Below are 12,059 nucleotides of genomic sequence, written 5' to 3'. Positions count from 1 at the left end.
GGCAATTGCTTTCCCAAATTCCCTTGGTGATGGGGGCTAACCCATAGTGAAGTGTCTGCATTTGGAGTTTTCAGAAACTAGATGAAAGAAATGGGCACAAAAACACATCAGACCACATTTGTGAGAATGTGCATTTTACTCTGGTTGTAACTAAGAAAGTTGACTTGCTGAAACAGAATGTTCATTTTGCTCATAACTCTGCTGTGTTCGTCCTTCCATTTCAGGTTTCATTTCCAGGGGCCATGTGGGACGATGCTTCCTGAGGCCCTTGCGCCTCATGAAACTGAAACTGTTTCTTAATTGCCCTGAGGAAGGAAGAAATCACTGCGTATCCAAGTACCAGGCCACCAACAGGAGAAAAGAGTCTTGCAGATGGTGAGCTGAATACTGAAAGGTCTGAAAATATCTTCTGGAATCCAAACTGCTAAGCGATGGGACTTAGAAGAAATAGTAGTCAACGTGTTTAGAAGGAGAAGTCACAGAACTTCTCAAGTCAATTCACGTTATTTTAGTTTGAACCTAAACATAAGATACCTCTGATGTGTTTGGTTGGTTATCAGGAGGGAAACAACTTTGTAATTAGATTGTCTAAAAAAAGTAATTTGTTTTGCTATTTGGGAAGAGGGGTAAGACCCTGGTATTTCTGATTTTTGCGCAAGGTTTGGTGGAAAATAAAATCCCTTTCTACAGCAGGTAATTGACTGTATAAAGATGTTACCCCAAGAAATATCTTTGTTGGGGACTTTTTCTTGTCAATGTTTATCTTGTTTGGCCGCCTAACCTCAGTTCCGGGGGATGGCTTACGACAAGAATTCAGGCAAGGGGGCTTCCCTGGTGGCGCAGTGGTTGAGAGCCCGCCTGCCGATGCAGGGGACACGGGTTCGTGCCCCGGTCCGGGAGGATCCCACACGCCGCGGAGCGGCTGGGCCCGTGAGCCGTGGCCGCTGAGCCTGCACGTCCGGAGCCTGTGCTCCGCAACGGGAGGGGCCACAGCAGTGAGAGGCTCGCGTACCGCTAAAAAAAAAAAAAAAAAAAAGAATTCAGGGAAGGGAGGAAGAGAAAATTAGCAATAAGGTAGAAAATCAGGATTCAGGATGAGAAAAAAGAATAATGCAAATATATGGACTCCAAGGATAAACACAGCTGCCTACAATTTAGCACTGGCCTTCCGAGCAGCCATGGAGGGAAGGGAGAGGCGATGGTTGGTCGTTCCTCAATATTATAAACACAGAAGGACGTTTCTCACTATCATCAACACACACTTCCCCCGACGCTGAGTTTTGAAGGGAGTCTTTCCCATGGGACTTGAAAGTTTTGTGCTCGCAGTACCTCTGCGTAAAGTAGGAAGCCTACAGCCCTCTCCTCAAGTCCCACCATCTAATGCAGCTCCCAGGGATGCCTGCTGCCGAGGCCTGACGGAGGAGCGGCCTTCAGTAAACAGCGCCCACCTTGACTCAGGTGGGCTCCCTGGGTGATTACGCAGCTGGGCCACATCATCCCCACCCCTTACAAAACGGCATTTAATATTACACCCTTGGCGTTTGTAGAAGTAGATGACAAGACACTGTGACATAAAACTTTGTACTGCATTTGCAAGTCACGCCTTTTAATAAATCCCAAGTATCCTTTGCATGGGCAAGAGGGATGCCCGTAACCCACAGGGAGTCTGAAAGACCAGCCAGGCACGCTAAGGGCTCCTGTCACATACTTTTACATGGGTGGGTCAAAGCATGCACACTGAGGGGACTTGTAATCCTTATAATGCAGTTTTTGTACATAAAATACCATCATTCACTTCTAGTAGGTTTGTTGTAGGGCTTATCAAAAGTGCACTCTACACAGTTCCCTAGTGTTAGCAGCGATGGGAGTCAGAACACTGTTTCAGGGAGTCAGACTGTATTTTTAATTTGTAATTTCTATGTGACCAAGATCCAGATACTGCAGAACTGTTCTTTGCAACTCCCTTCCTACTAGGTTGTTGGTAGCAGTAGCTGTTTTTGTTTCTGTTTTGTCATTTTTGTTCATGTTTGGTCTTGTTTTTAAACTAGGAATTGCTTCCAAATCAGAGAAGAGGAAAAGCGAATTGAAAATACTCCAAAATTTATGTGAGGTAGGATTATTCAATTTAATATTTACTAAACATCTACCATATGATAGACATTAGAAATACAGTGCTTAGAGAGAGATGGACCGTCCCTCAAGGAGTTCACAAAGACTGGGTTGGGACAATTGTCATACAAACTGGTAAACAGCGTGGAAGCTGTAGTTACAGAAATTTGTTCAAGATTCAGAGAATGCAGTTAGAGAGGAGCAGAGTGGCGACGGGGTCGACCTTAATAAGGTGCCTGAAAGTCTTTAAGAGGAAGTCAGCCTGGGTGGGAGTTTTGAAGTATAAGTAGGAGTTCCAAGGGCGGCGTGTGTATCACTAGAGCATGTCCAAATGCAAGGTAAATATGAAATAGCTTGGTTTGTTCAGAGAAAGATGAATCATTTGCTATCGTATATTGGGTGAGAGAAGATACAACACAAAGGTCATGAAGGGCGACGCAGGCTAGGAAATGAAATAAGTATACTTGGGGCGGGGGCGGGGGCACAAATATACACAGTACGGGGGTTGCATCACTAAGTGATGGGCAGACACCGTGCAAGGTCCTGGGGTTACGGCAGGGAACCGGGGAGGGGGGTCCCCGCTCTCAGTGAGCTCACGTCCTAACGGGAGAGTCAGACAACAAGCTGTTAGGGTGAGGAGTCAGTGATGGACACAGGCAGTGGCCGAGGGCTGGTGGTCAGGGATGCCCGTGAGAGGGCGGCCGAGGTCGCCACGCACACGTTTGGTGCTGAGGATCGATTTAAATCCGAGTCCGTCGACCTTGTTGCTCGTCGGCGACAACAGGGCTGAAAGGCATGGGGTCCTGCCGCTATAGCGCACTTCTTCCTTTTGAAACTGCACTTCTGTGGGGAGTGCGGAAAACCGAATCTATTGTTCAAATACTGATTAACGGGATCGACCAAGCGGATCTCGGAGCTAAAAAAGGCGGCGATAGGGCGACTGGGGCTTGTGGTCACCGGATGGCGGGACCTGCGAGCCCGCCTCAAGGAGCGCGAGGACCCGGTCGACCCTGCTCTCGGCATCCCCGCCAAGGAGGCAGCAGGATGTATCTTTCCTGCCTAGAAACAAGCACCACGGCCACCTGCTCTCGCAGCCGTGAGCGAGGAGGGAGCCGCGAGGCCTCCTGCCCGCAGCCTCGGAGCCGGGCGGAAGGGGAAGCCCCGCTTTCTTTCCTCAGGCCACGCCCTTCCCCGCTCTGCGCATGCGCCTCTGCGTAGCTCAGCGGGGGCCCGGAACCTGCAGAGGGCGACAGAACCCGCGGCGCCTGCCTTTTACGTCACGCTCCGCTTGCGTGCTGGTTCCGGGTCAGAGGTCGGGCGCAGCTTGGGTCATGGTGCAGCTCAGGCCGCGCGCGTCCCGCGCTCCGGTGTCGGCGTCGGCGATGGTGGACGAGGGCCAGCCCGCCTCGGAGGAGGAGGCGGAGCACGGCCTGTTGCTCGGGCAGCCGAGCAGCGGCGCGGCTGCCGAGCCGCTGGAGGAAGACGAGGAAGGGGACGATGAGCTTGACGACGAGGCCCCGGAGGAGCTGACTTTCGCCAGCGCTCAGGCGGAAGCGAAAGAAGAGGAGCGGCGAGTTCGGGAGACCGTGCGCAGGTTCGGAGCCCGCGGCCGGGCGGGGAGAAGCGCCCCTTCCCATCCCGCTCGTCCCTGCCCGCACTGACTTGTCGCCTTTTCTCCCAGAGATAAAACGCTTCTGAAGGAGAAGAGGAAGCGACGCGAGGAGTTGTTCATCGAACAGAAGGTTAGAGGGGAGGGCGGCGTTTCACAACGCGGCTCGGGGTCGAATTCAAAGTTGCTAGGATGTGGGGTCGAGGAAAGTCGCTAATATTTTCTTCTGACTACAGTGACAGGGTGCGCGTGCCCTTTGCTGCCCACCGATTGAAAGTGGGAGTGGGAAGAGGAGTGAACCTGAAATCGTAGAGTCAGTCCCACCTCCGACGCCCAGCGGAGGTTGTTCATTTGATACTGGGTCGCCTTGAGAATTAAGTGCTTTGTAAACCAAGGGCCGTTCCAACATAGAGGATGATTGATGTGCTCTCTGCTGTTTAGCAGATTGGCCACAGAACGGACTCCATATGGACGTGATACTAACTGCTTCCAGTGTATGACAGTGACCTGAGGGTTCCGGTCTTCACATCTTCCAAAGAATGTGGAATAGGTTCTGAGATGCTTGGTCCCAGTCGTCCCACAGCTTAGAGATAGTGGAGGGCAGTGTTCAGCCCAGTTCATGTATTTGCCTAGAGGTAGGGGTGTCCTTAAAAAGGTAACTTACAAAAGCAATCCAGGGCATACTGTCATGTACATCGCTTTTAATTGATTTTTGAAATGTCTTTAAGAAAAGAAAACTTCTTCCAGATACTATTCTAGAGAAGTTAACTACAGCTTCACAAACTACGTAAGTAATGGATCTCGTTTTATTACTTGCCTTATATGTACAGTCTTTTGAGTTACAAATTGGTACATTTATTTGAACTCAAATAACTGAAGAAATTGTAAAGTCTAAATTAACGAGCTACACAGCATTTGAATTTGGTGGGACAGGTGGAGGGAAATATTCCACTGCTTTTCAGTCTTCTGTTTTTTATTACGTTTGTTGTTGTTCCCGTGGGTAACTCTAGTTTCTGAGTTGCTGATCCCAGTGTGTTCATTCAATAAGTGTGGGCCACTGTCATTGTACTAGGGGCAGGATAGAGGGTGTGAGTAAAACAGTGTTTTGAAATTCATCCTTCAGTGGCGTGCAAGGCAATTATCCATAGGCTCCTGAAACCCAAGTTTGTCCCGTACTTGTGCTATCCGCCACCAACCTGTCCTCCCTCCTTGTTCCCCATTTCACTCAGCAGCTTTGCCATCCACCAGATGTTTAAAGCTTTTCCTCCTCTATGCCAGGGAATCAATCAAACCGTACTGAATTTAGATTTCTAAATATTTGCTGTTTTTTTTTTTTTTCCTCCCTGTTCCCCCTTGTCTCCTCTTACTGCTTTCAGTTCAGAAGTTTAGCCCTGCATCTTTGACTTAGGACAGTGGTTCTCAAATTTTCAGTAAAAGAACTTTTTCCAGAGTTACTCTGTTTCTGAATACATCACGGTGACAAAGTCCTTTTCCCCTTTCACAACCAAGTACAAATGTCACCTGTCTTCTCTCACTCCCCCCACCCCGTCACTCGCCCCGCCGTCGAGCTTTTCCAGTGTGCAAGCGCTTCTGTATAGTTACCTCATTGTATTTTGCCGTTTACCTTTCTCTGCATTAGACCACGCTTCTTGAGGCTAAATTCGTTGTCTCTATCCTCGTGTCTAAATTGTTCAATTAACCCTTCGAGATCTCTCCAAATAAAGTGAGGCAGGCCTACCACCTTTCACTTCGTATTTCAAATACTGTTATTATATAATTCTTAAATATTTCACTTTAGCTCTGTTAACCACAACAGTCTGCTTCTTTGGAAGCCTGCTAATGTATTTTCAGATTTTAAATTCTGCCAAGATACTCCCAACCTAGTATAGTTTGTTGCTTGGGAGCTGTCAAGCAGTTCCTTGGGGAGTGACTCACTCTAAAGATCCCGAGTAAAAACTGAGAAGGGTGGTAGTAAAGGGGGGGGAGGGGTATCTTAGTTGTAAAACTAGATGAAATTTTGTAACAAGTTGAGTCTTCTTTGCTCCCTGCCATCCCAGTTAGTGTTCTTCTTCTTCTTCCTTAGTGTGAAGAAATCACCGGCAAAGTTGAAAGAAGGTATGAACTATTCTAATTTAAATAACTTCTCACTAAGTGTCAACTGCATTTGCAGATATTTGCAGTCAAATGTTACTGACCCTTAGAAAGAGCATGGGAACAGGCCTGGCCAGTTTTAGCTTATTTCTTACAAATAAAAACCACACACTGGTGTATAGTGGGTATTTAAAGTGAACTCCAGTATGTGTTCCTGATTTATTTTTACACGAATGCTAATTAGAAATATAACTCAATTTTTTAGTTAATTTGCAAAAGAAAAATGAAGAATGTGAGAAAGGAAGTGACTTAAAGAAAGCTAAAGAAAAAGTGCAAAAAGTACAGACTGTTGGGTAAGAAGCGTCTTCTTTGTTTGTGTGTAGGATGTAAAGGTGGCCTTTGGAGGAGAGTATTGGCTTAATTAGTAGCAGTTTCAGATTGGATCCTCTGTGGAAAGGTTTTGGTATTTATATTAGAAAAATTTATTTGCTCTACTAAGATGTAAACATTACTTGTAAAATAGTCCTGTAATTTAGTTTTATTATCTTACCCGTGCATATACAAAATTAGGACTTGGGATTTTTTTTCCACTATTTGAGTCAACTAACAAAAATACTTTATTTTGAAAATAAGCACTGCCTCATTTTGACCTTTTATATTGATTACCAGCCAGAATAAAAGCTACTTGGCTGTAAGGCTAAAAGACCAAGATTTGAGAGATTCAAGGCAAGAAGCAGCCAAAGCCTTCATACAAAATTGTTTATATGGTCCTGGAACCAACAGAACTACTGGTAATTTCTTTATGGACTATTTTTCTCCATTTAACTGCCAGTTAAACAAAGCAATGATAAATAATTCTCTTTCCTAGTAAACAAGTTCCTGTCTCTTGACAACAAGAGGTTACCGGTGAAAAAGGCTGCAGCCCAGTTTCTGAATAGTGCTTGGGGTAAGATTCAGCTTTATTCTCTGAATCTGATAGTTTTATATGTTGAATAATGTTCTTTAAAAAAAAACATTATCTATTTGGCTGTGCTGGGTCTTAGTGGCGTCCAGCACCTGGGATCTTAACTGCCACATGTGGGATCTTTAGTTGTGCATGTGGGCTCTAGTTCCCTGACCAGGGATCGAACCTGGGCCCCCCTGCATTGGGAGCACAGAGTCTTAACCACTGGACTACCAGGGAGGTCCCTGAATGATGTTCTTTTTTAAGGAGAGAGTAAATGCTCATGAAGTATCGATTTTTTTCTTACAAGGGCTTCTATTACTATTGCTTCTGAAGAATAGGTCAGTGTAGTGTGTATGCACATATACCTAATTTTAATATTTACACTCATGTATTTAGAAGATTTTACACTCATGTATTTAGAAAATTTGGAATTGTTTCTTGGGAATTTTATCTCTTTATTATTCTTAACTGCACAAAACCTTCTATTCTAGGATCCCAGAAAAAACAAAATGCCAAGAGGTTTAACAGACGTTGGATGGTCAGAAAGATGAAAACTTCTAAGAAGTAAATCGAAGCTAAATGAAGAATGAGTACTTTGTATGTATAGAACTTATAAATATTTAGTTTAGAGCATTTAACTTTGCTGAAAAAATTAAAGACTTACAAATCATTTTAAAGGGTCATTATAAAAATCGTAAGTCTATTTGGGGTAGTAGCCAGTCACATTTCATCCATGGAGTATAATTAACTGTGCCTTATAGTCTTTGAGCTTCCTGGAAGAAAAAGCAGTTTAAAAGGACTTGTTTTCCTTTCTTTTTATAATTGTTTACCCATTTTATTGAACACAAGCAGTGCCCACACCAGCAGGGCTCCTCTGCTACCCCTCCCCCCTCCCTTGCAGGGTGTGGGGCAGGAGGTCTTCCACTACAGCTCTCAGATGTTTTATTTAGTCTCTTGGATATTTTTGTGCTATTCATGAGAATTTCACAGAATACGAGGAAGAGTGCAGTATCTAAGTGTAGATAGATGATCTGTTCTTTAAAAGAAGGTTAAACCTCAGTGTACAAGATACAGCCAACAATCACCATTGCTAAACGAAAGGACGTGGTGGTTTGTTATTCGGTTGAAGAGCTTGTTTTATGTTTTACTGTTAACCAGTTCGGGAGTTCGCTTTAAAAATGGCAGGTCAGATGCCACATTATGATTATGAAAACAAGAAGATCCATTTCCTGCTTGCTTTCTGTATCACCCGTACTATCAGGTGTGACCCTGATCCACGGACGCCAGTAAACTCAAGGCGGCCTTAGGTTGCAGAACTCAGATTTATAGTAGCAACCATTCATTTTAGTTTTACTAACTTTATATTAATCATGAGAAGTATGCAAGTACCTAATATATAAATTCAATTGACACTCTAGTATCTGTAGAAGTAAATTTTTAATGGCTGGTTAATTATATCACTACATTTTTATTGCAATATAGTACTCATTTAAGCACTTAAAAATGGAAGGTGTACAAAGATTAAATTAAGACACGGTAAATTGACTAAATATTTGGTTTTTATATAAATAAAGGTCATGACCACACTGTTGACATGTAATACTGTTATAATACAACAGTTAAACTTGTGAGTCTACAACAGAAGTCATCTGTAGTTAAACAGGAAACAAAGTTGAAAAAGACCATGTTAAAACAAAACTACTGGGACTTACAGGTCGGGATTGTAAGTAGCAACAAACGTATCACTCAGCTCCTGAGTAGTTCAAGTTTTACAGTACACGTTAAAAATGATTTCTTCCATCAACACTATAAATTCATACCGTCAGATGTTTATGCGTTTTGCAAGTTACACTGATTGAATTGCTTACACGGGAGCGGGGGTCAGAACACCTCCCAATTTGAAGTTTACATCACCCACATGCTAACACAAACACAACTTGTTCCGTTTCCTTCCCCCCTCTCTCCCCCCAACAAAGAAGGCAGGATTTTTTGGTTTCTTTTAGGTAATTGTTTTAAAGGATTTGTGATGATCAATTTGAACGTCTGAAATTCAGTAATATTTAACTCTTAGACAACTAAGAGGTTAAAGATGGAAAATAATTTCTCCTAACACTAAGTTAGAAAATCATTTGCATCATGCTGTAAACTAGGAAGCAATGTAAAGCGACAAAAACCTGTCCCCAGTACATAATTTAAAAAATCTAAATTTCAAATCAGCAGAACTGGTCTACTTCCATGTTGACTATATGCCACGATATAAGTGTGAGCTCCGTGGATGCGCAGCTAATGTAGGTAGTCTTCCACTGTGGCAAAAGCACAGGATCCAATTCCTGATCGAGCCATCAGTCCTAGACACTGTGTGGCCTGTCCCATGGCTAGGGCAAGTGGAGGTTGCTTTGGCAGATTGTGGGTTTCTGAGGAAAAACGATTAAAAATGGAAATAGCGATTAGCAATACATTTAAAACAACGTCTCTCAATCAGGAAAATACTGCATTACTTACAAAATTACCAATGTCTATACTGCTCTTAACTACCTAACTAGCAAAGGTGGTTTTTAAGCAAACAGTGAATGCCTTGGACATCTACTCTGACAAGGTAATATGGTTACTGGGTATTCAAGTAATAAGAAAAAATTCTTGCAGAATGGAAACGATGTAATTAATGTTTGCAGTGGGCAGTAAGGAATATTTAGTATTTCCCGTCTGTTTTTCCAAGGTCAGTTGACATTACCAAAGACAATGGCACCAGGTTTTCAGTACAAGTTTCACTGATGGATTCTTCCCCTTCTGGGAACAGGACCCAACAGAGGCTGCCGAATCCCTTCCACGGCATGTTGGTGAATGTCATTTGGGTTGTTGGTAAGGGAGCAGGTGGTGATGGTGACCATGAGAGACAACTGAGCCAAACGACCCTATAATCTGAGGAGTTAATTTGCAATAGATAGGATAAACATCTGTAAAAACACCATTAAATGAAAGTTTTCAGGGTCCTACCTACCAGACATTTGTCAGACAGCTGTAGCACCAATGTAACCATCAGCAAAATTCATTCTTTGCCAGAAATGAAAAACTGAACTAATGATAAAAGTGACCAAACCCATAGAAGCTGATAACTTCTTGTGTGGAGGTGTCCAAATTTTAATTTTAGGCAGATTCCCAGTATCAGTCCTTGTAGGCACAGCTGACAGCAGGGCAAGAACAGAGATCCAGGGCTGGTTAAGGCTCCATGTGGTTGGTTCTGAGGCCGCACGTGGCGGTGGGAGAAAGAGACGTTCGGAAGGGGTGAGGCAGAAATAAAGGGAGCAGGTTCCGGACTTAAAAGGTGGACGGGGAAGTGACACCGCATGAAGAACGGTAGCGTACAGATAACGCAGGAGAAGGAAAGGCGCACACGCTGGTGGGCTAAGGTTATTCAAGTACGAGCTGCTCTCTGGCAAGACGCTCTTCCGCTAAATTCTGATGGGGCCCCAGTGCTTTGGTCGCTCTAAGCAGGAATGACTTTATAAACTAACTCTGCCTCAACTCGAATCAGGAACAGTTTAATTTCTGCACAAAATCAACATAACAGAATAAACAACGAAAAGGAAACCATCCTTTCAAAAATATCTCTTGAAGGTTCACAAGGAAGTAAGCTTGCTCAGAGGCAAGCACTTCATTCGTTTTACTTTGGACAAAAGGGAGGCACATCTGTCGGCACCTTTAAGTTTTTTTAGCATGTGAAACTCACAGGAATTACCTATGATATAACTTTAAGCACTATTTAGAGATGAAGCTATATAATACAGCACAGTATTTATAAACATGCATACACCCGCAGCAATTTAAGTCATTACTTTTGCATGAATTATACACATTTAAAGGTTAAGCACTGTTTACAGCTGAACTACACATACATGGCACAATACATAAGAATATGCATATCCTGGATGGTGATGGTCCCAAGCAATTTACTACTGAAAGTTAATTCCCCTGGAGAACCCAAGGTTTTTAACTGTCACAAGAAAACTGTTCACTTTTCAAAAATTCTTTCCAAGTCTGAGTGTTCACCGAGATATAAAGCAATTAGGGCTTCACGATTACCCATATTGTAGTCATTCCAAAAAGACACTTACAGTAAACCATTATGTGCCCTACGATCCCAGCACTGCTACTAAGTACACTTATTTTTACCAGTAAAGCTAAATGAATTTCGTATGACCAAAGAAAATACACACTGAATTTGTGTAAGAAAAGTATAACAAAAAACACTACTACTATTCCAGAACTTCAGTATTAGACCATAACACCACGAATTAATAATGAATTTCAGAAAGACAGAGAAGCAGATTAAGGCCCAAACGTGAATACTTTCAAATTGCTTCCTTTACATTCCAGCCACATGAGCCCCGGCCTTCACTCCAAGTCTCTGTGTGACACTGATCCCATCTATCTAATAAACCTAACAGGGCCAAACAGCACAGAACAGACTTCTAAACTGGTAGTCCCCATTTTTCTTGAGGAATTACATTCTAAAAAGGTGAAAAATCGCCCTCATCTGAACTACCTCTGAGAAAAATTGCCCAGATACAAGTTTTATGTAAACAGCCAACCCTATCGTTTATATATAAATGCACAAAATGTGCAGTTACCAAATTCATATAAAAGGTATTTCTTCAGGGGACTTCCCTGGTGGCTCGGTGGTTAAGAATCCACCTGACAATGCAGGGGACACGGGTTTGAGCGCTGGCCCAGGAAGATCCCACATGCCGCAGAGCAACTAAGCCTGCACGCCACAACTACCGAGCCTGCACTCTAGAGCCCGCGAGCCACAACTACTGAAGCCTGCGCGCCTGGCGCCCGTGCTCCGCAATGAGAAGCCCGCGCAATGAGAAGCCTGCGCACCGCAACGAAGAGTAGCCCCTGCTCGCCGCAACTAGAGACAGCCCGCGAGCAGCAATGAAGACCCAACGCAGCCAAGAATAAATAAAGATTAAAAAAAATTGTCCTCTGTTTAAGTATTTGTTCAGTACATAAATAGCACACTCCTGCTCTGCAGTGAGTTGCTCACAGGGTTGGCAACTAACCAGGGGACGGCAAACCCCAGTTTCTCACTTAGTGTTCCCCCTGCCCAGGCCTGCTGTCTCCCCTTCCCTCCCTTTTTTACGTGGTAAGGGCGTGTAGTTAAATATGCTGAACTTCAGTGAGAATGTCACGTGTCTCCAAGGGTTGATGCTGACAGCACTCGAGCCCCGTGGGAGCTGCAACACGGGTGGCTCAGCCTGGAAATGCTTATGTACACGTTCACACAAAAACTTCTGTCTTCCA

General features: G+C 43.9%; 3 protein-coding genes across 16 annotated transcripts in view; 2 read left to right on the top strand and 1 right to left on the bottom strand.

Moving 5' to 3' along the window:
- Positions 1-3,216, top strand: part of SIRT5 (sirtuin 5) — a 29,506-nt gene extending 26,290 nt beyond the window's left edge. For 6 of the 11 annotated variants that reach the window (XR_010835165.1, XM_067006740.1, XM_067006744.1 and 3 more), the window contains 2 exons: positions 225-375; positions 2,049-3,216. Coding sequence is in view for 10 of the 11 variants with exons in the window: in XM_067006740.1 (XP_066862841.1) it covers positions 225-375; positions 2,049-2,109 (212 nt within the window). In the remaining variant the exon portion in view is untranslated. Of the gene's footprint in view, positions 1-224; positions 728-2,048 lie in introns of those variants that run through there. The other 5 variants (XM_067006745.1, XM_067006747.1, XM_067006746.1 and 2 more) reach the window with 1 other exon arrangement.
- A 95-nt stretch (positions 3,217-3,311) lies between these two features.
- Positions 3,312-11,726, top strand: NOL7 (nucleolar protein 7). 4 transcript variants are annotated; one of them, XR_010835167.1, is made up of 10 exons: positions 3,312-3,703; positions 3,791-3,851; positions 4,447-4,505; positions 5,802-5,833; positions 6,075-6,162; positions 6,479-6,600; positions 6,678-6,755; positions 7,247-7,352; positions 9,472-9,592; positions 11,412-11,726. XR_010835167.1 is itself a non-coding variant. In XM_059077896.2 (9 exons), the coding sequence occupies exons 1-8, from the start codon at positions 3,312-3,314 to the stop codon at positions 7,321-7,323; spliced, it is 909 nt and encodes a 302-aa protein (XP_058933879.1). In that variant the 3' UTR covers positions 7,324-7,352; positions 9,472-10,343. The 4 variants fall into 4 exon arrangements, 2 of the variants coding, with proteins under 2 accessions (XP_058933879.1, XP_066862850.1); XR_010835166.1 differs by lacking the exon at positions 11,412-11,726 and adding an exon at positions 10,114-10,343 and having other exon boundaries at positions 9,472-9,990; XM_059077896.2 differs by lacking the exon at positions 11,412-11,726 and having other exon boundaries at positions 9,472-10,343.
- Positions 8,175-12,059, bottom strand: part of RANBP9 (RAN binding protein 9) — a 91,481-nt gene continuing 87,596 nt past the window's right edge. Inside the window, exon 14 of the mRNA XM_059077892.2 lies at positions 8,175-9,169. Within this exon, the coding sequence (XP_058933875.1) occupies positions 9,039-9,169 (131 nt within the window). The 3' untranslated portion in view covers positions 8,175-9,038. The remainder of the gene's footprint in view (positions 9,170-12,059) is intronic.

This window comes from Kogia breviceps, chromosome 10 (genome assembly GCF_026419965.1).
Source record: "Kogia breviceps isolate mKogBre1 chromosome 10, mKogBre1 haplotype 1, whole genome shotgun sequence".
Taxonomy (NCBI): Eukaryota; Metazoa; Chordata; class Mammalia; order Artiodactyla; family Physeteridae; genus Kogia; species Kogia breviceps.
The sequence above is the reverse complement of the archived record's forward strand: the minus strand, read 5'-3'. Positions and strand labels throughout refer to the sequence as shown.

What these genes read in the sequence shown, in the direction of transcription:
- NOL7 (XM_059077896.2), top strand. Translation starts at nt 3,312, where the DNA reads ATGCGCCTCTGCGTAGCTCAGCGGGGGCCCGGAACCTGCAGAGGGCGA. An exon ending in GTTCGGGAGACCGTGCGCAG is followed by an intron (nt 3,704 to 3,790) that starts GTTCGGAGCCCG and finishes CTTTTCTCCCAG; the next exon opens with AGATAAAACGCTTCTGAAGG. An exon ending in AGTTGTTCATCGAACAGAAG is followed by an intron (nt 3,852 to 4,446) that starts GTTAGAGGGGAG and finishes AATGTCTTTAAG; the next exon opens with AAAAGAAAACTTCTTCCAGA.